This window comes from Schistosoma mansoni, chromosome 4, assembly GCF_000237925.1.
Source record: "Schistosoma mansoni strain Puerto Rico chromosome 4, complete genome".
Classification (NCBI taxonomy): Eukaryota; Metazoa; Platyhelminthes; class Trematoda; order Strigeidida; family Schistosomatidae; genus Schistosoma; species Schistosoma mansoni.
The window spans coordinates 4,840,566-4,867,026 of record NC_031498.1 but is presented as its reverse complement, the minus strand read 5'-3'; the positions used below and the strand labels follow the sequence as shown (position 1 = coordinate 4,867,026).

The 26,461-nt window shown below is 36.5% G+C and overlaps 1 protein-coding gene across 1 annotated transcript; it reads right to left on the bottom strand.

The window, feature by feature from the left end:
* Positions 1 to 132: 132 nt before the first annotated feature.
* Positions 133 to 25,226, bottom strand: Smp_168520 (acetyl-CoA synthetase; the record flags this gene model as incomplete). The annotated part of the gene is made up of 8 exons (XM_018796606.1): positions 133 to 871; positions 4,449 to 4,735; positions 8,976 to 9,393; positions 12,547 to 12,755; positions 14,356 to 14,624; positions 16,548 to 16,763; positions 23,023 to 23,210; positions 24,870 to 25,226. The coding sequence occupies 8 exons, from the start codon at positions 25,224 to 25,226 to the stop codon at positions 710 to 712; spliced, it is 2,106 nt and encodes a 701-aa protein (XP_018651731.1). The 3' UTR covers positions 133 to 709.
* Between the last annotated feature and the right edge of the window lie 1,235 nt (positions 25,227 to 26,461).

The window sequence follows — 26,461 nt, the reverse complement described above, 5'->3', positions numbered from 1 at the left end:
GAAAAAGTTGATTACAATAGAGAACTAAGAAATAGACGGTTAGTACCAGTCAAGTTCGGAAAAACAACTTATTAAAAAAGACAATAAATAATAAAAGCCACAACCTTAATGCTTGATCAAGAGGGGAGAAGGGTTAAGAGGAAAAGATTGCAATAATATGGATAACAGTAATAATAACCATGGTGGTAGTAGTCGTATTAACTAACGATGTATGTGCGTGTAATTATATGGGAACGGAGACATTTTAACAGAATAGATAAGTACACAATAAATAGTAACAATAAAAGTAAGTTATGCAGTTCGCAGAAATAGACTAATACCTATGAAAGGTTGCACAGTTCACACAAGAGTCCTGTGTAACTATAGCAACACGAACACCAGTGTTAATAATAATGCAACTGATAATAGTGTATGATAAGAAGAGATAAATAGATAAATAAATAAACACATTGAAGATAAAACACTTCTTCGTGATATGACAAGAGAGGAGAATGAATTAAAAATGGTTATCTAACTAGAAAAGTAATAACAATGAATGAACATACACTTCAATGGAAATGATGATGATAATAGTAATGATATAAAGGTATATTGAATGTATCATTATCTTCTATTTCTGTGATTGTTATACACTTTACTCTTAGTTTAAAGAAGATCAAGGAGATAAAAGGAAATTAAGGAAACTTAAGAACCACATTCAACTACTCATTTATTGATTTATGACGGATTTTGATAATTTAATTAAAGTTTCTAAACAAGAATAATCCAATAAAGTTGATGTATCACCGAATTCATAATCTTCATTAGCTATTTTTCGTAAAATACGTCTTATAATTTTACCACTACGTGTTTTTGGTAGCACAGGGGCACTCTAAACATCAAAAGAAAGAAAAAAAAGGTTTACCATGGAAATGATGATATGTAATAGAAATATGAATTAAAGATAATGTAGATACAAGAGGTGAAGGGTTAAACTCTCTAAAAAAGTTGTCATGAATTGATCAATATTAGATAATCATTGGAGATCTGAGGATACTGGATAACTATATCGTCCGAGTATAGGACTCTTCAGAAGTCTCATTCTAGAATAAATCGGCCTTTAAAAGCTTACAGATTTTCAATGTTGGTTTGACTTTAATTGGTTCATTATTTTAATGAGACTAGAAAATAATGAACGACTCTAAAACCCTGATTCCCAATATTGGTTTATGCATACTTTTCTGTTTTGTGTTTTCGTCCTAGATTCTGGGTGTTCTTTCTTACTATTGTTGATACTGTATTGTTTAGATCATTTGTGCTAATCATTCTACAAATTTCATTCTGTCATGTTGATGTGGTACGTGAAATTAGGCCGACGCACATTTATTCCAGCCTCTACGTTGCTTATGACTAATTGTCCAGTTAATACGTTAGTGTAATCTTACCAAATTCAATAGATATTGACCTATTCCCTTTTAAAAATAATTCAAAGTTGTGACAATATACGTTTTTCATATTCATTTCCACTCTTTAAAATACCCCTGAAAGTCCTCTGAAACAGGGATCTTCAACTATCTGACCGTTTCTCTATTCAACGTTTTTCTAGAATTGTGTACACAGATGAATATATCAAATTTAAGTCATTAACAATCACTTGGCAAGTGAATCAGCGATAAGGGGGAAGAGATCAGACGAACTTAATGTTTGCATCAACACAGTAGATGGGCACCTCGATCTTGCAATCATAATTATTTTAGCTGAAAGGCTTAACTGACTTGAAAAGTGCTATTTTCTCTTCATAAATAAACCTCAACATTTATTGCATGAATTTCCCGAAATGTTTTCATCACCACTTGACTCAGGAATTTTTGGAAACAGTGAAAACATTGGAAAAAGCATGGAATAAATACGAAAAGACTAGCCAAACATAAAAATGTCATATATAAGCGGTTTTAAACACATTTCCCTTGAAATCTGAGGTCGCACTCCCCGATCGACAAAACTAGCAATATTAAACCAGTTTTCGAGGTTACTCACGATAAAATAACTTCGAACCAGATACAAAACATTCCCTGTAATAACTCTTGTAAACTTAAATTTACTTAGTATTGTTTGTTTGAATCTTCCCATTGATGTTTAGGACTGAAACTGGTCTGTCTCTTATTGGCATATGTGCATCCTGTGCGAATTGTCTCGATACAGCCTTAATTCACAAGCATTATAAGCAAAGATGGATAGTGGCTAACAATAGAATCCAGGACGCGCGTTTCGTCCTATTTGGGACTCGTCAGCTGGATGTACCTGCACCTGAGTTGATGTTCACTCTGGGACTCGACCCCAGTACCTTTCACTTCAAACGCCATCGCGTTATTCACTCAGCTACTGAGTCTCGTAAACTTAATTCTATGCAATTTTGAACGAAAATGAGTTGGACCACCATTGAAAACCTGAAAGCACTAAACGGCCGTTTGTTCTTAGTGATACCCATCCACGACCACACACATGGAAATCGGACCCAAGACTTTCAGTCTCACGAGTGGTCTCCAAACCTAAATTGCATTGTACTGACTAGTTTAACCTAATAATATTACCTAAAACAATCATTAAATTGTATTACTTTTTACCATAAAGCAAAATAAAGCATATATATATACACACACAAAAAAAACATAATCATGATCAAATGTAAAGAGTTAGTTTATCGGAGAGAGAAAAGAGAAAAAAATTTGAATAAACAATTACATTCCAATGTATAGTACGTGTTCAGTACTTTTCAGTCAACTGATCAGTATTATTATGATTATTCATTATAATTATAATTATAATTCATTATAATACAGTAGATAGTAATCCATTAATTCACTCAATACGATTTTTACGGGTACTAGAAAATCACATTGAACTTAGTCGAGAAAATAATTCAGTTTAGTTTTAAAATACAAAATGAATAATCAAAAACTTTGAGCAAATTCTTGATAACCTTGATGCTTAGCAACAAAAAAAAGAGAAAAGAGAAACACATTGAGTAATCAAGAATATTGTCAGCAATTGGTAGTGTCAATAAAACTCTTTATTACTATGATCATTATGATGAATTCAAGTGATTCCATTCTCTTAATAAATCAAAATGTATCTCTACATAAATATATATTATTTAAGATCAAAATTGTCACTTATAATTAGGCTATTTAGATAATTAATATAAAGTTGTTAGTAAAGTGATAATATGATGATATAAAGCCAAAGTTTATTGCATATGTAAAGGCAAGGATTGGCAAAGTAACCACAGCATACCTACAGTTCAAAAACATATGGAACTCAAAACAACTGTCAACCAGTATCAAAGTCACAATCTTTAATACAAACGTCAAGACAGTTCAACTATACGGAGCTGACATCTTGCAGAAATACTACAACCATCAACAAAAAGGTACGAGTATTTATGAACAATTGTCTACGCAAAATACTCAACATCCGTTGATCGGATATCATCAACAACAACCTAGTGTGGGGGAGAACAAACCAGCTTCGAGCTGAAGAGGAAATTTGGAAAATACGTTGGAAGTGGATAGGACATATATTGAGGAAATCATCGCCCCCAGATGCCGTGGTACGGCCGAGAGTGGGGAGAGTCTGCTCTCCCTCTCAAAATGCTCTCACATGGCCACGCGTATATAGCCTCTGTCAGGGAAGTCCTACTCAATTCCTTTTTCGTGGTATTACTGTTGTTTACGGAATTGAAAGGATGAAAAGTGAATGTCCGGCGCTTTAACCGGTTGGTGGACACGGAAAGTCCACCTAGGGGGGTTGGAAAACCCTGATTCCAAACCAATGGTGCACATAAGGTCCAGTATCCTGAGGGAACAAACGACGTATGAATCAATCGTTGGTCACCGCCTACCATGGGACTGCATCTCCTTACGATGCTTCACTGCCTTGTGGATCAGATCTTTAGGTCAAAGGCTCCAAGTGTGGCTACCTAATAAGACCACCTCCTTTGGTTTGGGAACCCGGACAGTATCACAGCCCTCACACAAATCAAACGAGATTTTTGTGGCGCATATATATCTGGTGCTTCCTTGTACCAACATTTATGTGTTTAAATAAAAAAAAGAGGAAATCACCCAACTGCATCACGAGGCAAGCGCTAACTTGGAATCCTGAGTGGAAACGGAGAGGAAGACGAAAGAACACAGTGTGTCGGGAATGGGAAGTAGACATGAAAATGATGAATAGCCCAGGACAGGGTTGGATGGAGAATGCTGGTGGGCTGCCTGTGCTCCTCAACGAGGAGTAACAGGCGTAAGTAAGTAATAAAATGAAAGACTTCATTCAATATTCAACAATGATAACGTTAAAATGCACAGAGAAGTTGAATTGTAGAAATTATTGTTATAACAATAAATATGACAATACATTTAGCTGTCATGTATGTAAACGATTGAGTTTACTTGTATATATATAATTACCTGAATGTAATCTGGAGTAGCAAATGGTCCAATTTTTGTTCGTATCATTTGACATAATTCTGATTTCATTTCTTGTGTAATTATATCAACATCCATGAAACCATTCATATGATCATTTGGTATAGTATCTTTCAATGTAACAAAACAATATAAACATTCACCCTTAACTGAATGTTTTCGACCGACAACAGCAGCTTCACTAACATTTGGATCTAATAGAAGAGCATTTTCTACTTCTGCAGTACTAATAAGATGACCGCTAACATTCAACATATCATCTAAACGACCTGATTTATGTAAATATAAAAAAGCGAATAGAAAAAAAATATTTATATACGCAAATGTAATTTTATAGTTTTTCCTCAATTTATCATAAAACATACACCAATTCTGGTACTTCTTTGTGTCGAGGCTGTAAGTTATCGGTGTTACGTTTTAAAAAATCGATTACTGAAACACTTTTTTTGATGAGTAAAACTACAGTGATCATGGTTAAAGTAAAACTGAAAGCTTCAAACTATCAGTTTGGTTAATTTTTAATTCTATCACAAGTTACCATATATTATAAACAAGTGCTCATTTTTTCTTGTTACGATAACCGTAAGTACAGTTCTTCTAAATCGTATTTCCGTAAGACTTTTTTCTATTTACTGATTGGTTTCTGCTACTTAATTTACTAGTTTTTCTATATATCTTAAAGACATCTTGATCTCTGTATGTATAGAATAGTTTCACTAAGAGCTTGTATTCATTAATTTAAATCTTTCTTCTAAATTGTTTCGCTAATTCCAAGTCCCATTGTTGGAGACAATTGTCGAAGAGTTGTGCGCATCAGTTTCCGTTCTATCGAGTTCACAATAGATTATATTCGCAGTAGAATTATTAGCGATCGTTTACTCAGACAGACACTAAGATGAGAGATGGAGAATACTGATGCGACAACTCAATTTAATTAAAACGTCAATAAAACATATATGGGCACATCATACGATCACACACACATGATTCAGGTTACACATATGAATGACAAAATGACGAAGATTAAAATAACTAATATGTTTGAAAGCAAAGATAGATCGTGTAGGCATGTAACCTTGCTGGTTGCTACAACCGCTCTGCATAAGAATCTAATCTCAAATAAAAGAACTCTGTGATCTACTAAACAAGATACTTTCATAAGTAGGTCTTTTGATATCAATCAACTTTCCCAGACTAAATTCACGAGACTACGTAATTTCCGTTTGTACTAATCTCTCAAGATTTAATCATTTTTGGAAGAAACAATCTTTCTTGTAATGATGAACAGGGTTAGCAGGTCCAGTAAGTAATCCTAGTAGTGTTGTGGGCTCTCTTAGCTTAGAATCAAAGCAGGTATTGATGATATTATTCAAAAGGATAATGTAAATTGGGAGACTAAACCATCCCGTTTAGAAAAGCAACATCGAAAATTCACTTCTTTTCCATTTAAATTTTTTCAGACAACCGGATAATATAGACCATAAATTGTTAACTTTTGCACACTCTTACTAAAAAGTAATGTGGGGGTTAGTTTAATTTATAAGTAGGTTTGGTTACAGACAAATACCAGTTGGATTTCAGTCATGCCGAGTGTGAGGCGGTTACCTATCGATGATATTAGATGATTATAACGAGTTAATTGAAGTTAGATTTGTAAATCAGTCGTCTGAAAGTATCGAATTCACTGTGATGCCTGAAAATATTTTAATTTGATCCCTAACATAATCATGGTTCATTGTTTAGAGAAGTGTCCTCGATAAATATTATGTTTATAAAATAGTTTAATTGATGTAAATAGTTAAAAGATATAAATAATTCAACAATGATTATCGTAAAAAGATAAATAGACAGGTAGTAAATACTAATACAAAATAGGCAATGAATGGATCTATTGGAGAATAAAAGAAACACTGACAGTTAGAAATGACTTTCTGCTCAATCAACCGAGCAACAACAACAACCACAACAACCAGAGAAAACAGTCGAAATAAACCAAAAGTTGTTTTTCGCCTCAAGAATTAAGAAATACATTTGAATGAAAGGAAGGAATGAAAAGTAACCAATCATTTCGTTTACAATTAGGCATATACATACTAGTACTGTATTGAAAAGCATTCTAAACAAATAATGCTGGTGTTTTTTGATTCGATTGTAAAGGAAAAGGAAAAAAAGAAATTCTAAACTACATTCATGAGAAATGATGTGTAGTTGAATATCAAGAGAACCATAAACACTAATGATAACAAATTAACTACTAATCTGGAATAGAAAATGATAGAAATTAACCCCTTGACAAGGTCTAGTTTTGTTAACTATCAGATTCGTTAAAAAAGCAGAATTAAGGATAGGTGAATGGAGAAATAAACATTAAGGATTATAGTCAATTTGTAAAAATGATTAACGATGTTATTTTCTGTACATATCTGTATGGTTGAGCTAATGAATGAGGTTACGCTACTCAGATCACAAACATCCTTGAGTGTTTGCTTCATTTAAAAACAAGCATAATGATCAATCACTCTTTTGCAGGAAGCACCAGATTTATTTATTTAAACACATAAATATTGGCACAAGGAAGCACCAGATAAATATGCGCCTCACAAATCTCATTCGATTTGTGTGAGGGCTATGATACTGCCCACGTGCCCAGACTGAAGCAGGTGGTTTTCTTAGGGGGCCACACCCGGAGCCTTTGACCTAAAGGTCTAGTCCACAAGGCAGTGGAGCATCGTAAGGAGATGCAGTCCCATGGTAGCCGGTGACCAACAGTTGGTTCATACGCCATTCGTTCCTTCAGGATACTGGAGCCCATGTGCACCATTGGTTTGAAATCAGGGTTTTCCAACTCCCCTAGGTGGATCCTCCACATCCACCAACCGGTTAAAGCGCCGGACATTCGCTTTTCGTCCTCTCACTTTTGTGAACAACATCCTGCCACGAGAAGGCAGTGAGTATGACTTCCCTGGCAGAGGCTATATATTCGCGTGGCCATATGAGAGCATTTGGAGAGGGAGAGCAGACTCTCCCCACTCTCGGCCGTACCAGGGCATTTGGGGGCAGGATATATATATATATATATATATATATATATATATATCCGGTGAGATAAATTCATAAATAGATTCAAGAAGTGTGTTATTAGGGTTCATGTCCAAATCAATAAAGTAAATGCATTTCAAACTTTGTTAGATTATCGAACATGAAACTGTAACCCCTTTATGACCATGACTGTTTCATATTGATTTACCGTTGTAGCATCCAAAGTTACTGTTCTGTATGTCGACCTATTCTAACCTCTTCCTTCTATGGTGAGAAAGTAGCATCGATGCTGATGGTTCCTATCTAAGGGAAGCACCTCACTGACGTCAGATTTGAGTACAGTTGGTAGTAATAATTCGCATTCATACCTTAATTTTGTTGATTTCAGTTTTACTACTCTCTAGCTGAGCTGCTTGGTATGATGGAATCTAAAAGAAATTTTTTTCTCAATATAGTTCTACTGGTCTATCGTGATAAACGGGCCCGTCCATCACGTCAAGGTAGCAGCTACTATCAGGACCTATCCACCTACTTCAGATTGGGTACCCGGACAGTATTAATGGCTATCACATAAAAACCGTGTGGCTCAAAACTGATTATGTATACTTGTACTTATCAAATGAACTAGATTTATTGCATATTGAACTATAATTTGAGCCGTTGTATCTACTAATTTGGAATTCTAACGAAAGTAATGTTTTCTTCCTCACTTATATGAACGTAATTCCCTATTAGAAACTGAAAAGTCATCAACTAGGTCGATCCTTTTACTCAAAGAGATACTTTGTCTTTTTAATAGTTTCAACTGTAATAAGCAAAATGTTTTAAGTCATAGTAATAGCGATTTCATTGTGAGAATGGTAACTTACGATAACAGTATGAAACTGTTTATATACAAACGGATATGAAATAAAGAATATTTTTCTAATTCAACTCACAATATAATTACTCAATCTAATAGACTGAATCCATGAAAGACAATATAACTTCGTCAGATTTTTCCGGGACATATCACATTAATATAGAAAGATGGAATTGATACGAGTGCAAAAAGAGTGCGAATCCAGATGATAAGCTCAACAGTTACAATAAAATAAAGAAAGTATGTTTATCGACACCCATATGATTGATTTGAGATCATTCGTAATCGATTTCTAGAATTTCATCAGACCAAATATAGACAAGTTCATACATTTAGACTGGTACTTAACGATTATAAATTGCAGACTACACATTTTAATGTGACTATTATCAGACTTTAATTATTTATTTTGGCATTATCAGTTAACGAATCAACTTTACTCACTTCTATTTTACTAATCTTCACAAACCACCTCTCTATTGTTTCTTAATTAAAAAATCGAAACTATAATTTGTGGACGTTCAAAAGTCGTTCGTAAAATATAGTCTCACTATGGAAACGTTATTCGGTTTTTTATAAGTCGGTTTCAGCAAAATACTATTACTTACCGGTTATCCAAAAATCTCCATCTTTATCTAACACAGAACCGTCACCAGCAACATAATAACCAGGAAAACGTTTAAAATAAACTGATTCAAATAATTCATAATTATTATTGATTGTTCTCATCATACCAGGCCATGGTTTAGCAAAGACCAAATAACCTTCTACATTGATACCTAGTTCTTTTGACTTGTCTGTTAAATCTTCACCACTTTCCGATAATATTCGAGCATCAATGCCAAAGAACGGTTTAGTAGCACAGCCAGGTTTCATTATATTTGCTCCAGGTAATGATGTAAGCATATGTCCACCAGTTTCTGTTTGCCAAAATGTATCGACAATTGAACATTTACCATTACCCACAATATTATAATACCATTCCCAAGCAGATACATTGATTGGCTCACCAACACTTCCAAGAACCTAAAACGTTCATTTGTTTTTTTGGTGAAAAAAGATGAACATGGGATTATACTACATTGTCACTCTTAAATTCAATAACATTTGTAAACTTTATTGTTAATACACCATCTCAATCAGACAATTATTAAAAAAATGAACATTGAATTATGTGACAAACTTAAAGCTCTCCATACAGCAGAAAAAATGAGCTATTCTGAATTGAAAACAAATCGCAAAGTTTAACATAGAAAAGAAATATATCCAACTTTGTTTACCTTGGCCAACTTTAGACCTAATTAGTCAAGTCTTCTTAACAATTAGGTTGAATTATATAAACCTTTCGGTCTTTCATTCCTTTAAAACTTAAATCTATCTTATTCAAATATTACTGTAATTATCATCATTATTACTTGCATTATTTATCTATTAATTTACTCGAACACAAATATTAGCACAAACAGGTAACAAAATATATATGGGCCACACAAATCACTGAATTTATGTATAGGCTGAGATACTTTTCAGGCGCACAAATGGAAGCGGGTGATTTTCTTTAGAGACAGCTCTCCGAGCCAACGACCCATAGGTTTAATCCACAAGGCAACGGAGAAACGTTGGAAGATGAGGTCTTATGGTAGCCGGTCATCAACAACAAAATCATACTATTTCCTAATGAGTCCATATCACTTCATACATTACGTATTATTCAATTAAACATTTAACCTGACGTGTAATTACATTTTATCTTACTTACGCCTGTTACTCCTCGTGGAGGAGCATAGGCACAGTATTCTCCATCCAACTCTGTCGTCAACAATCCTTCCCAGTTGCTATCCATTCTCTTGATGTCTGCTTACAATTCACGACGCAGTGTGTTCGTCTTCCTTTTTTACGTTTTCATTCAGGATTTCAAGTTAGCGCTTGCCAAGTGATGCAGTTTGATGATTTCCTCAATGTATGTCCTAACCTCTCCCAAAGTCTTTTCTCAATTTCCTCTTCAGCTCGAAGCTGGTTTGTTCTCCCCCACACTAGGTTGTTGTTGATGATATCCGATCAACGGATGTTGAGTATTTTGCGTAGACAATTGTTCATAAATACTCGTACCACTTTGATGATGGTTGTGGTAGTTCTCCAAGATGTCAGCTCCATACAATATAACTCACTGTCTTAACGTTTGTATTGAAGATTGCGACTTTGATACTGGTTGACAGTTGTTTTGAGTTCCATATGTTGTTGAACTGTAGGAATGCTGTGGTTACTTTGCCGATCCTTGCCTTCATGTCTGCATCAGATCCTCCTTAATCATCGATGACGCTGTCCAGGTACGTGAATGTTTCCACCACTTCTAGAGCTTCTCCATCAAGTATGATTAGGTTGGTGTTCTCTGTGTTGTATTTAAGGATGTTGCTTTTTCCCTTGTGTATGTTGAGGCCTAGTGCTGCAGAGGCTGCTGTTACACCAGTTGTCTTCATCTGCATTTGTTGGTGCCATTTGCACATTTTTATTTTACTGACGCTATATGTTACCTATATTTATGCTGATTAATAATTTCGTAATCTCGAGTGGCATTTAAACTTATTCAGGTGAACATTACATAGTACACATTTCATGAACAATTTTGTCTTAATTTTACCAGTAATCCTAAATTCATTTTCTGTACTTCTTAAAATATGTACTTGCTTCAAATTTTATTATTCTTTTGGATCATTAACTGGAACTGGATGAGCATTTATACAGAAAATGTATTCTTTGTCCAGCTGGTAAGAGTATAGTATAAGGACAAGCTTAAAACAACAGCGACAAATATTCCGCCAGTTTCTAGTCAACCAGAAAATAGCCTTTGTCAATGAATAGTTTATGGAAAACAAAACGGTAAGTGTACACTGATTCTATATATGTAAATAACTTATTTAAATCTCCTATCGGTTAATCTGGCTGTAAACTGAAAAAAACAATGACATAAATCCGTCCCTACAGACACAGATTATCCGTCTTCTCGGGCCCTTATAAGAACCCAAATTAATTTCAACGAGTCCACACATTGTTCGTATTTAGGTTTAGGGTTGCCGTTTTTATCACGAACATATGGCGTTAGATATAATTTAGAATCACATTGTAGCCAAATAGAAAGAATCTCATTTCTACTTGATTTGTTTGTACATAAAACATAATGGCACCGAGTTAATGTTTGCTTTAAGATTTAGGGTTTGAGGTTATGATTTAGGTAAAGTATCTTTTAACCGGTTATATGCAGCCTACAAAAGCAGAATTAGGGATTTCACAAGGTTAACACTATCATATTTAGTTTATGGTGGTAAAAAGTAATTCTTTTAATCAATTTAAACGTTTTGAACAGTAAACAAAGATATTTTGCCGTTATTTATACGTTATATTTGATGCAAAAAGTTAAAACTCCATTTTCTTGATCTTGATTGGATTGTCCCTATACTTTCACTGATCAATTTTGTTATGTCCCGATAAGAATAGTGAATGGTAATTTTGGGGTCAATTTATGAACCAATACTATGTATATATTTTTTATTGTATAATTGTTAACTAACTAAACTATTTATATTCGCGTCCCTCTTATTGTAAGCGTTATTTTGACCTATAGACTATTATTATACAATTTATCATTCTTGAGTTATCTTCAGTCTATTAATTACTGTTCTCCCTATTCACAGCCACATTTAGCTGAATCTCGTACAAATGTTATTTTCTATTTTATGGTACGATTTGGTCTGTTTGATTGGTATATAAACCCAGCATGTTTGAAATATAAGGATTCATACCACAGAGGTTGAGATTGGTGTTTTTGGACCTAACTGGCTGGGCTAGGCAGAAAGCAGGACCGATAAGTATTTTGGACTGCTCATACGGTTTTCATGTGTCACTGTTCCAATCGATAATTCGTTGCTCTCTAATTGGCGGTCTTATCACTTTATACATTAACAGGGCATCCACTCGGCTACAAGTTATAACAAATTTGTATATTTTCTATTTAATTAAACGTCAAATTTAGTAGAATACAAATACTAGTTCAACATATTTCCTAAAATTTAATGGGATACATCAATAGCAACAGTGATGTATTCATATAATACCTTACACTATACTATATACCAATAAGATTTATAATAATTAGAAATTGACAACGCAATGACGAATGCTTACTTTTAATGATGTACGATCATAACATTGGACGTATTGATCACCAGCCTTTATTAACGTCCGAATTGCTGTTGGAGCTGTATAGAATTTCGTCACTTTATATCGATCTACGATAGACCAATATCGACCCGGATCAGGCCAAGTTGGAATGCCTTCAAAAACTACACTTGTAGCACCGTTTAATAATGGTCCATATACAACATATGAATGACCTAAAGAAAAAGGATGATAATCAAGTTGATCCTTGACTAAATATTTTGTTAATTTTTAAATGAATATAGGTCTTTTAAATGTTAACAATATCATAATGAACATTTTATTGTACACCAATTATCTACCTGTTTAAAGTAGTTATAATAATTGAAAATCTACCCAGAATTCCGTGTACACATATACTCCTAAATATTTTTATTACTTGTAAGAAGTTTTAAATTGTCTAGTTTGAAAAATGAGGATTAAGCTAAGTTTTAGATAGATGCTAAATAAAAACAACTCTAAAAGAAAGTCTTAACAGAGACTGATAATAATTGTAGAACCATTAACAGCTTTTTAACATTGTACACTTATAACTTTATATATGGAATTAAACCTACGACCTTCAGGTCTGATGATGAAAATGACACCCTTAAACTATTGACTAAGGACCATAATGGTCTAGGTAGTGGTCGAATTAGAGTAGATTAAGTAATATTAGATCTTATGACATAATAAATGATGAATCAAGTTTTTGAATTAATGAGTTATGATTCCAAAAAACTGCACGTACTTGAGCTCAAACTCCAAGCCTTTGACCTAGAGGTCTAATCCACAAAGCAGTGGAGCAACGTTAGGAGATGTAGTCCCATGGTAAACAGTGACCGACAATAAGTTCATACGCCATTTGTCCCCTCAAGGATCCTGAATCTATGTGCATCATTAGTTTGGAATCAGGGTTTCCAACTCCTCTAGGTGGATCCTCCATACCTACCAACCCGGTTAAAGCCCCAGACATTCGCTCTTCATCCTCTCAATCTCGTAAACACCCTAGCCGCGATAAGGCAGTGAGTAGGACTTACCTGGCAGTGGCTGTATACACGTGGCCATATAAGTGAATGGAAGCAAGTGAACATTCCTCAAGATTTAGTGAAAATTCCATGAAGACAAAAAAACTGATAAATCCACCTAGTCTCATTCGACAGTTACCACCTCTCATAAACCCTGATATATCTACATGAAACTGAATAATCTCAATTTCTGCTGTTTTGCATTATCCCGTTTTTGATATATTTCGACTGGAATTTTATCCATCTTAGTTAATATATGTACATTCTGTGCGCATTGTCTCGATATATCCATTATAACACAAATCTATATACATTCCACTGCTAGACCTATTCCATCTATTCTGTATAAATTTTTGTTATAATTGCCATATCGAGGCAATCTACACAGGATGGACATATATTCACTAAGAATCATTAGATTGCAGCCAACCACCATCCAGTTCCACTGGCGTGTAACCGACCCATACCTGACATGACTGGACTTCAATGTTCACAACTTTTCGCTAGAACTCCGTGGATTACCTTTTGAAACTAGCCACTAATGAGCACAGAGTAGGAAGGAAGAGAAACTGTCCAGTGTTTTCTTATTTTCACTGATTGTTTAAGGTTAGTCCGTGATGTAAACTAAAAAAATTCAAACATCTTCACAAAACCCTCCATGCTAATAAACTATATAATGTTAACGATTTTTCATAAACACACTCAGTTGTATACATTCCAATATAGAATCGATTTAAAATAAATTCATTATCAGTATAGCATAACACACCTGTTATCCAACCGGCATCAGCAGTACACCAATATATATCATCTTCATGATAATCGAACGTGTAGAAGAATGTTGTAGCTGTATAAACCATGTAGCCACCTGTGGTGTGTACAACACCTTTCGGTCGTCCTGTACTGCCACTTGTATAAAGTATAAATAACGGATCTTCTGAATTCACCCATTCTACAGGACAATCAGTATTTTCAGGAATAGTACTGATTATATCATGCCACCAATAATCACGACCATCCTTTAATGGGACATCAAGCCTATTTAAAGTTAAAAAAAGAAAATGGTGTTACTAGAAAAATATATCAGTAAAGTAAGACATAAAAGGTAAAATAACGAGTCAAATAGACTGAACATCATATAGTAATAGAGACTGGCAATAAACTCTAACTAAAACTAGTGGTGCATAAACCATTTACGAATTACAAACTTATGTACTCAGATTTAAGCTGTACCTTTCGACTGTGTATGTATGTGTAGGAAATAATGGTACTTCTCCACTGCCCTCAATGAAATATATCAAGTGGACTTCATAACTTAACCTTCTACATTAATAGATCACTGAATGATAACCAATCTTATGATTATCTAGCCATTAGTGTTAATTGAATTAAATCAATCTTGTTTAATTGACAGATCATTTTTGGTACGGTCGAAATTTATTTGTAGTATGAGATGAGTTCTTTCTTTACAAGTGTCATTTTAAATAACAATTTCCTATCCCTGATTATTTATGTTTAAGAAAAGAACTAGATGATCAAACAAATAGAGTTTGATCAACTCTAACACCTACGTTTTACTATTTTTTACTTAAACATATAAATATTGGTACAAAGAAGCACCAGATATATATGCACCACAAAAATTTCATTTCATTTGTGTAAGGGCTGTGATACTGCCCGGGTGCCCAAACCGAAGCAGGTGGTTTTCTTAGGGGGCCACACCCGGAGCCTTCGACCCTTAAGGTTTGATCCACAAGGCAGTGGAGCAACGTTAGGAGATGCAGTCCCATGGTAGCCGGTGACCAACAATTGGTTCATACACCATTCGTTTCCTCAGGATACTGGAGCCCATGTGCACCATTGGTTTGGAATCAGGGTTTTCCAACTCCCCTAGGTGGACGCACCGTGTCTACCGACCCGGTTAGAGCGCCGGACATTCGCTTTTCGTCCTGTCAATTTCGTAAACCACACCCAAGGTGTGAGAAGACAGTGAATAGGACTTCCCTGACAGAGTCTATATACGCGTGGCCATGTGAGAGCATTTGGAGAGAGAGAGCGGACTCTCCCCACTCTCGGCCGTACCAGGGCATTTGGGGGCAACATCTACGTAAACACTGGTTACCTACTCATTGGATCGATAAGTATTTGTCAACTTTTCCTTAGTAAACTATACTTCACTAAAATGAGAAGCAACTTCAACTTTCTAGATATTTGTGCAATAATCCAAAGGTGAAAATTAATAAAAATTTAAGGTAGAACATAATGTTTATTTTGAGGATGTTAAATACATCTTCCAACAAGAACCAATCAACATCGAGGTGCACAGGACAAGCTGTGAATCACATGTGGAGAAATTCAAACACTTCACTTCTACCCGAAGTTTGTGCTGATGATGTCGTTCAGAAGGACGATGAAAGCTCCACGACCAAACCATCCAGCTCAGAGACCAAAACTCCATCAAAAACATCTTCCAATAGAGCATTCAAGAGAAATCAAATTTTAAATTAATGTATTGACCTGAAGTAAATTTTGTTCAATTAATTTTCCGTAGTATTTAATTTAGGCCAATTTCTATTCATTGAACCTTGGTCAATTTTCATTTGTATTAATTCATTAAATATGAATTAAGTCATTTGATTGTTAATGTATTTATTTTGTATTCATAAATTCATAGTGATTTTTTTGCTCAACTGATGAAGGACTGCTTTGTGTGATTAATATTATACTTACTATTGTGATTAGTATATAAATGAATAAACAAATAATGCAAACTTGGGCTCTTCATTCTAGTGAAAGAGTACGAAAGAAGAGGGTAGAAACAGTCTCATTCATCATTATGATGAAGTCTGATTTGGAAATAATTGGTTTATTGCACAAATATATCAAATTAATTTCCATTAAAAATTATTTATGATATGAGAATTTTAAGAGTGTATTTTTTTAAAAAACAAAAATGCTTACATTGAAGCGGGTCGAACGCCAACTTTACTTTCAACATTATTACTGATTCCATTAGTGGATTTAGAAGGAAAAGCGGTGACATGTTGAAATACAACACATCGTCGTACAGAATATCCTTTCTCTTCACACATATCCATTGCAGTAGACGCAATTGATTGAAGTTGAATAAGTTTTGACCCTCTCCATGTTCCATCAGCAGTGATAAGAATGCTACATCTGATTAAAAGAAAAAACAGGTAAGAAACCTTGTTATTACTTCGAAATCTGCACAGTATCAATATTAAATCAGTGTGCATAAACGAAACAGATCACAGAATTTAGGGAAAAAAGAAATGCGTAGTTTTTTAACAGAAAAATGTTGAATAAATATATTTGCATCACTCTATTTCTCACAATAGTTAACATCATACACTGATAGTAGTTAAACAACTACTAAAAACTAGGAAGCCCTGGACAGCTATCTTCCTCTACTATGGGACTCCTCATCAGTGTGTATCCACAACCTCATCACCAGGAGTCGAACCCAGGACTCCAGTCACGCGCGCAAACGCTTAGGTTCTAGACCCTTGAGTAACGGCAGTTCAGTGTTTGTTTAACTAAGACCAGTCCATGATTTTAACCATAAAATCCAGATAATCTTTATAATCCTTTCATCTTAGTGATGAATTATAAGCTGCAAAGACAACATATTTAAGCAACGAATAATAACGATTATAAATAATAAATCGTCGAAACAATTTAATTAACAAACTTGAGATGGGACAGAAAGTCAGAAGATACAGAAGAGAGAGGAAGAGGTAAGATGAGAGGAAAGGGAAGAAAAAGGATAAGAAAGATAATGCAATATCCTCTGGTTCCAATGCTCATGCTTTGAAAACGAGGACCCTGTAGTTCCCCACAACGCCTAGTGAGGACACATAGACTGGTGACAAGGATTTACTGATCTTCCAAAATAAATCAAAATAATACATGAATACACTCATCCACATGTCAATTTTGCTTACATTTCATGATTAGTTAACAACTATCACGCATAGGAGAAATACACAGAATTACTACAAAAACTCAAGCTACGTATCATACTGAACAAAGTTCACATTTAATTGATACAAAAGATACTGCCCCGAAGAAACATAACACTGAAATATACTCAACGTTGTATTGAACAAAATATTACCCTGAAAATAAGGCAAATATTACAGGGTAATCATCATATTAAATTAAAATGGAAGTAATGTTGAACGAAACTTCAAGTTTATATGTCATTCACACTCCAGTCGATTAACCCATTGCCCAGCATATTAGAGAAAATGAAGGAAGAGATGTAAGAAGAAACGTTATACATCATAATTGAAAATGATCCATATTTATTTTGTATATAATCTAGACATAACAAATAAAGTGAAGTCACAGGTAATGTGGTATGTGCTAATGTGGTGCGGAAACTTCGGCCGATGCATATATATACCTTGTCCTACGTTGTAGCTAACTGACTGACTGTCAGTGGATTTATAAGAAAAAAAGGTTACGTAATGAATGAAATTGTTTCCAGACAGCACATTTTGATTAGATAAACGATAACTTCAACCTTCTTTCTTTCTGTATGTATGTGTTGGAAATACATGATGGAGATTATTTTCCCAAGGTAAAGTAAATTTTGTGTTGCTTGTTAATTATTTTGAAGCCTTTGGAGATATCTACCTCCGATACCCTTGGCCAATCAAAAATCGCCGAAAGGTAAGTCATTGACTCTGAATTAAATATCATATGTACTGGATAACAAAATACATTAATATCTACTTGATAAAAGATACAGTACGCTGAGACATATTATTCAGATGACTGGAGTACTGTGGTTTCGCTGGGTGGAAGTCAAGATACTTTTAGATTTCATCAAAAAACTTCGACCTATCTGAAAAACAATATCTTGTTCAAATACAGTAGTTGGACAAAAACCCTAACATTTCGAAGGGATCAAATATATTACAGATATCGCACTAAAAATCCCAATATTAAGACTGTCTAGTGATGACACAAGACAGTTGAAAACCGTTTATAAAACGGATATGTAGGTTTAGTGGCTTTTAAACAAATTGATCATACGAAAAGAACCAATGGAAATTCAAAAAGGAATACATTTATCATCTTTTTCGAAAGTAGCTCCTTTTTTAACCTAATGGTCTAGCTTACTTCATACCCCCAAATGCCCTGGTACGGCCGAGAGTGGGGAGAGTCCGCTCTCTCTCTCCAAATGCTCTCACATGGCCACGCGTATATAGACTCTGTCAGGGAAGTCCTATTCACTGTCTTCTCACACCTTGGGTGTGGTTTACGAAATTGACAGGACGAAAAGCGAATGTCCGGTGCTTTAACCGGGTTGGTGGACACGGTGCGTCCACCTAGGGGAGTTGGAAAACCCTGATTCCAAACCAATGGTGCACATGGGCTCCAGTATCCTGAGGAAACGAATGGTGTATGAACCAATTGTTGGTCACCGGCTACCATGGGACTGCATCTCCTAACGTTGCTCCACTGCCTTGTGGATCAAACCTTAAGGGTCGAAGGCTCCGGGTGTGGCCCCCTAAGAAAACCACCTGCTTCGGTTTGGGCACCCGGGCAGTATCACAGCCCTCACACAAATAAATGAAATGATGATTTCTACTGACAATCCTATTCACGCGCTTACTATATGCCAGACAATTTACATTATTATTATTATTTACCATGTCGCTTATTCACTCCTTTTTATTCCCAATTTGTGTATCCTTACTTCTCAACTTATGCAGCAGCTCGCCCATGGTGGAAACTCTGTTCTATCTAAACGATCTCTAGTCACTGTCTGGTCGAAAGTGAATGCCTCCACCGATTACGAATACTAAAACAGTATTTCTGAAACCACGTACGCCGTTCAAGCTGGCTTCCTTCAACGTTCGCACACTAATGCAGATCGGACAACAGATAGGGCTGGCTATGTCTTTAGAAAGTCTTAATGTTGACGTTTGTTGTCTATCTGAGACCCGTATTTAAGACTCTAGTGAAGTGCTACAAATTCGCTCTCCATCTGTCGCCTCGAAAAGCTTGTTTCACGTGCGCTTATCCGGGGGCCCTGTGGCATCCTCGTCTGGTCTTGTTGGCATTGGTGTCGCACTAAGCGCTAGAGCTGAGGCAGCACTAATCGATTGGATCCCCATTAACAGTCGATTATGTTCTGTTAGATTAGAAAGTTCCATCAAAGTAAGAAGAAATCGGCGTGAGAAACTATATCTTTTCGTCATCTCCGCCTATGCCCCGACAGATTGCAGCCCGGATGCAATCAAGGATGAGTTTTACCACCAGTTAACTGTTCTTCACCAGAAAGACAGATATTGTAGTACTGGCCGGAGAGTTGAATGCACAGGTCGTGCGTCTAGGCACAGAAGAGAGTCGTTTAGGTGGCCGATGGGGACTTATTGGTCGCAGGACAGATAACGGGGACCGTTTGCTGCATATGTGCACAGACTACAACCTGTTTCTGGCCAGCACTAACTTCCGGCACAGTCATCGCCGGTGTGCCACCTGGCGTCCTCCCTCTGCATCTCAAGCCTGGACTCAGATTGATCACATCGCGATCAGCTACCGCTGGCGTGGTTGTGTACAAGACTGTCGCTCCTTTTGGAGTACTTATCTGGAGTCTGATCATGCCCTGGTCTGCGCCAATCTTACCTTACTTTTCAGTGGCCGAAGGATTGACCACCACCAACGGATTGATGTTAGTAAACTGGCTGCAACTTCTGTTGAAAGTAAGTATCGAGCGGAGCTAGTTTCTAGGCTAGCTACCATCCCACCGAAAAGTATAGATGAGCATTGGTTGCAACTGCATGACGCCATGAAAATGGCGAGTAGAGCCACCTGCGGCTTCGTGAAACGTCCCGCTTATAAGCACTGGGTTTCTTTTGGCTCCTTACAACTGATAGAAGCCCGTCGGTCTACTCCGTGAGTTTGACCACAAACGAAGGCTGTTACGTAATGAAATTGGGCAAAGCTTGTGTAAGGACCGAGAAGCCTGGTGGTCGGAGCGTGCTAATGAGATGGAAGCAGCAGCTGCATCTGGTAACTGCCAGGAGCTCTTCCAACTCATCCGAGCCACTGGCAGCAAGAAGTCTGGTGTGAGTGAAACAATCTGTGAGGATGACGGGATGCCAATCACTAACATCTCTCGACGTCTTGGACGATGGGCGGGATTCTTCGAAGGGCAGTTCAAATGGCCTGCTACTCCGGCAACATCGACCAGTTTTTCCTGCCCCTCATGGCCGGTGACGACTGATCCACCAAACGAGACGGAAGTCCGCAAGGAACTCCAACTCTTGAAACGCTACAAATCACCAGGCCCAGATGACTTACCCCCGGCTCTTTTCAAAGATGGTGGTGACTTTCTGGCTAAGGAACTGACGGTGTTGTTTGCAAAGGTTTGGGAGCAAGAAAGTGTTCCAACATCATGGAATGAGTCAATAGTCGTCCCTATCTTTAAAAAGGGTTCACGTTGTTCCTGTAACAACTATCGGGGGATAAGTCTACTTCCGATTGCGTCCAAACTATTGGCTTCTGTCATTCTTCGTAGGTTGTTTAAAACCCGAGAACGATTGACTCACGAGGAGCAGGCTGGTTTTCGTTCTGGTCGAGGATGCATTGATCACATCTTCACCCTCCGCCAAATGTTAGAACACCGTCATACTTATCGCAGACCAACAATCGTAGTGTTTCTTGATATCAGGGCTGCCTTCGATTCGTTGGACAGGACTGTTCTCTGGAATTGTCTACTGAAGAAGGGTGTGCCTGAGAAGTTCATTAACATCTTAAAGGCCCTGTATACGAACACCTCAGGCAGAGTGAGGGCATACAACCACCTTTCTCCCTTGTTCCATTCGAGCAGTGGGGTTAGGCAGGGTTGCCCAATCTCACCATTCCTCTTCAACTTTGCCATCGACGACATCCTGGAAACAGCTCTGATGGATGTAAGTAATGGCGGTGTGGATATGTTGCCTGGAGAAAGACTTCTAGACCTTAAGTATGCGGATGATATTGTCTTACTGTGCGATAATGCCCAAGGCATGCAATCCGCACTTAATCAGTTGGCAATCAGTGTCCGCAGGTACGGCATGTGCTTTGCACCCTCTAAGTGCGAGGTACTCCCACAAGACTGGCAGGATTCTCATCCTGTACTCACCCTGGTTGGTGAGCAGATTGAAGTAGTTGAGAAGTTCGTGTACCTAGGTAGCTACATAAGTGCTAGTGGTGGCGTGAGTGATGTGATCGATGCACGTATAATGAAAGCCAGAGAGGCTTATGCCAATCTGGGCCATCTTTGGCGCCTTCCTGATGTTAGTTTGGCTGTAAAAGGTCGTATCTACAACGCGTCAGTGAGAGCAGTTTTGCTCTATGCTTGTGAAACATGGCCTCTACGAGTTGAGGATGTTAGACGTCTCTCTGTGTTCGATCATCGTTGTCTCCGAAGGATTGCTGACATTCAGTGGCAACACCATGTTAGTAATGCAGAGGTTCGGCATCGTGTGTTCGGGTGCAGAGACAATAATTCAATTGGTGTCACCATCTTGAAACACCGACTTCGGTGGCTTGTACATGTTTTACGAATGTCGTCCCAGAGAATTCCACGTCGTGCATTATTGGCCGACTCTGGGACTGGTTGGAAAAAGAGGAGAGGTGGTCAGTGTATGACATGATGTCGTGGCATGAAAGAAAGCTGCAAAGGGCCAGCTTCTGTTGGTCCTTCACGACTCCCTGGCTGGGGTCCGAGAGATGGTGCAACACAGTGGCTAGAGACGTTATCAGATATGGCTCAGAACAGAAGCCAGTGGCGAGCCTGCTGTAACCTTCTTTTACTTTCTTCATAAAGAGTGGTTATAACTTTCTTAACTGAAAGAGTCTTCTGGTTGTACATTTCAGTTCCCCCATCATTACTCTTCTCTTTTTTCTCATCCTTTTTTTTCTTTTATATATACGCATCTTCTCCCCCTTCTCTTCCCATTCTCATTGTTTTGTGTGGCGCATATGTATTTGGTGCCCCTTTGTACCAATATGTATGTGTTTAAATAAATAAATAAAAGCTTACTTCATGTGATGATACAAGTGAACAATATTGTTCCTTGGTGTAGCAGCCTGGAAGTGCCAGTCCCAGCAAATCTGCATTGACAACTGAATTGCTAATTTCTAAATACGTTTACGGTTTAGTTATCGTTTATATAATTAAAATGTGCTGTCTGGGAACAATTTCACTCATTACATAACCTTTTTTCTTATAAATCCACTGACAGGGAGTCAGTTAGCTACAACGTAGGGTCAGGCGCAAATATGCATCGGTCCAAGTTGCCGTACCTCATTAGCACAACAAGATAAACACCGAATTCGTAGAAGTAGTTATTAATACATAATACTAGAAGTATAATATTTTTTTAAAAAGCTGTTAGAAATACTATATTACTTGGCATCGATAATTCGATCAGCAAGAGCACAGGCAGAGAACCCACCAAATACAACAGTATGTACAGCACCAATACGAGCACATGCTAACATAGTCATCAGAAGCTCTGGGATCATAGGCATATAAATGGCAACACAATCTCCTTTTCTAATACCGAAATTCTCAAGCATTTTCCCAATTCTTTTGACCTGAATAAAGTATTTTAAATAATCAAAAGTAATTGGTCAAATAATTTAAGCCAACAAACTACCGAAAACATGCAAGAAATTAATTAATTTACAAAAATTTGAACGAGATTAACAAAAATATCGTCACCGGAATCAATTGATTAGCAAGGGTTTGTAATTTCTTATTATTGGTATTCAGGACTGCAATTAGTTGTTGTTTAAAGAGAAAGGTATTGGGCTCCAGTCTCAGTATAAACATCAAGACAAGGATGCAGACACATCCGGATGAGGAGTCCCAAAAAGAACGAAAAGCGCTTTCTAGATTCCACTGCTACCCGCATACTAAATGCGTCAGAACTGATTTATGTTTGAGGATTTAATTATAAATCATAAGGTCAATAGTTCAAAGCACACAAGTATAAAAGACCAGGCATTGTTTTTCATCTGCATAACACATACAACTTCCAACAGCATGGATGAGTTATATTCACTAGGTTCCTAACTTACTACTCAAATATTCAAATACATAGAAACAAAGTGAGAGATGATACTACTATTAGTAAATCAGTACAATTGTCTCTTACAATGTACTCAGTCAACTTATTAGTATTGATAATGAATTGGAACACTTGGACTTTACTGTTTTAAACAGAAATGGAGAAAGAATAGTGGATCGCTATTTCAATTTACAAATTTGTTTCTATTAACTAGGTTTTCGCTTCTTTTCTCCTTTGGAAAAACACCTTGTACTTTGAAATCATGTAGCGTTTCGTTGTGACTGTACAAACCGAACTTATTGAAGTGGTAGATTTGATAGCAAATTAAACATAATGGTCATGCAGGCTAACAGTAGAAATGAGAGCTACGAGTCAAGTTAAAACGTCCAGAAATTCTAATAACTCGATGAAACAATAAAACTCTTAGTTTAGAAGTATAAAAGTAAGTTTCGCCAAAAAGTAAAACAGTCCCCATAATACATTGTACAAAGAGAGTCTGTAGAAAACACCAGTACAAAATACCTTACTAGGTCAGAAGTCTGATTTGCACGTTTTAGTAGTGATACCAAAAGACCCAGAGTTCCGGTTGTGTAAACCGGACAAAGGTGTTTTAACACATTTTTGGATTAAAAAACTCAAATATTTGAAGGCCGAAAGACGGTAGTGGCCAAGGTTAATAAAACGTTAGGGTTAGCCATCAAAAGTTCATTTATTTATTTGAACACACAAATATTGGTACAAAGGGGCACCGAATACATATGTGCCACACAAATCGAATGAGATTTGTGTGAGGGCTACGATACTGCCCACGTGCCCAAACTGAAGCAGGTGGTTTTCTTAGGGGGCCACACCCCGAGCCTTTGACCTGAAGGTCTGATCCACAAGGCAATGGAGCATCGTGAGGAGATGCAGTCCCATGGTAGCCGACGACCAACGATTGATTCATACGCTATTTGTTCCTTCAGGATACTGGAGCCCATGTTCATGGAAAACCACAACACAAATATTTTAATCCTGAGTTGTTTATGAAACCCGTGAGTGAACTCTGTAAGTGGTGCCTGAATACACACACATTTTAACTTTAGTTTTAATAAAAATTCTAATATGGGATAAAATAAATGGTCTGCAACCACTTTAATTTGCAGAAAAAAAATTTAAAAATGAAAATACAAGCTATAGGTACCTTGACCAATATTTCAGAGTATGTCAAACGATTTGTATCATTTGGATCGTTACCTTCCCATAAAATTGCCACTTTATCGCCAAAACCACGGTCAACATTACGATCCAAGATATTGTAGCAAATATTTGTGCATCCATCTTCAAACCATTTAACGAAAATAGGTCCTTTACGGCAATCGAAATTGTAACTAAGACATTTTCCGAATGAAGGAGGTGATTGCCAGTGAAACTTCATTGCATATCCCAACCAAAATTCTTTGGGATTACATAATGCCTTGTCAGATAACAATTTGTGTTCTTCAGCTGACTTAACATGAGCAGATTCTCTGATTAAATCACTAGGTGAAACGATACTCATGACTTTTGCGCAATTTCTTTCCCAGAATTTTTATGACTAGGACATAAAATGAGTGAATTCAGAAGACTGGATAAGTAACCTAGAATAAAGTAAACGTAATTTTATAACTTATTGAATATACATTGAAGCTCTTGTATGACGTGCCAATGCAAAGTTAGGAAGTTTACACAATAACATATTATTGTACATGGGTTTGAATTGTGTACAGAGCTCGGAAAATGAGATAGTGAGGTAAGCGGAGTCAGTACGAGTCATTTATCTTTGCTGTTTGGTAGAAAAATATAATGTTGATGCATAAATAAAATCAATCTCACTTCAACTGAAGATGCAAATCGTAGTTAAAGGGTACGATTCGCTAAATTGTTTTTTCAAGACATGATCTTTAAGATTTAATTCTCAGTAATACCAAAGAAAACATAGCTCTCAGTAGATTGCTGTATAAGTTATGCAAATGCAGGTCCAAAAGCATTAAAGGGTAAGACTATAATTTATGGACGACGTTTGAGCGATGCTAAGGTGACCTTGAGAGCGTCCACATAATAACTAGGACCAAATGAGGGTTATAAACCTGTGTGAGGAGTCCGAATTAGGATTTACAGTTCATGGTTAAGGTTAGGAATTATACTTAGGGTTTTCATCATGAACTGACATCAGCTGTAATTTCAAAACTCTATTTATCCAAATGGATGAGTTAATTTAGCACCAAAACCCAAGACTTATTACCTAATACCTGATTGGCTCGTCCATAAATTATAGTCTCGCCGCATTAAAGTTGGGATCACAACTTACATTTGTTTCTATTTAGATGAGTGAAACTTTAACGCAAATCTATTTCAAATAAATATTGTTACAAAAGTGGTGAAGACGAAAAATAGGAAGTGTTTACAGGTCATTGATAGGCTAGAAAACCTACAGAGGATTGGCTTATTAGTTAATATTAGCACTGTTAAAAGATATGTTTGCTTATATAACGACAGTACGTTAATTTAAACTGTTATTATATACTCATATTTTAGAAGACACGTAATTGTCGAACAAGGTAAGTTATTTTGTGACGATATATAAAGAGAAAATCTCAGGAATAATATTTCGAATGAACTAGTGATCAACGCTCTGATCCCCTTCAAAAGATGTTTTGGTCGGTTTGTCTCAATTCCCCATATGCACAATCTGCCCTCATGTGACGTTTGAGCAGCTCTAGGTGATAAGACTAACAATTCAGGCCTAAACTTAAG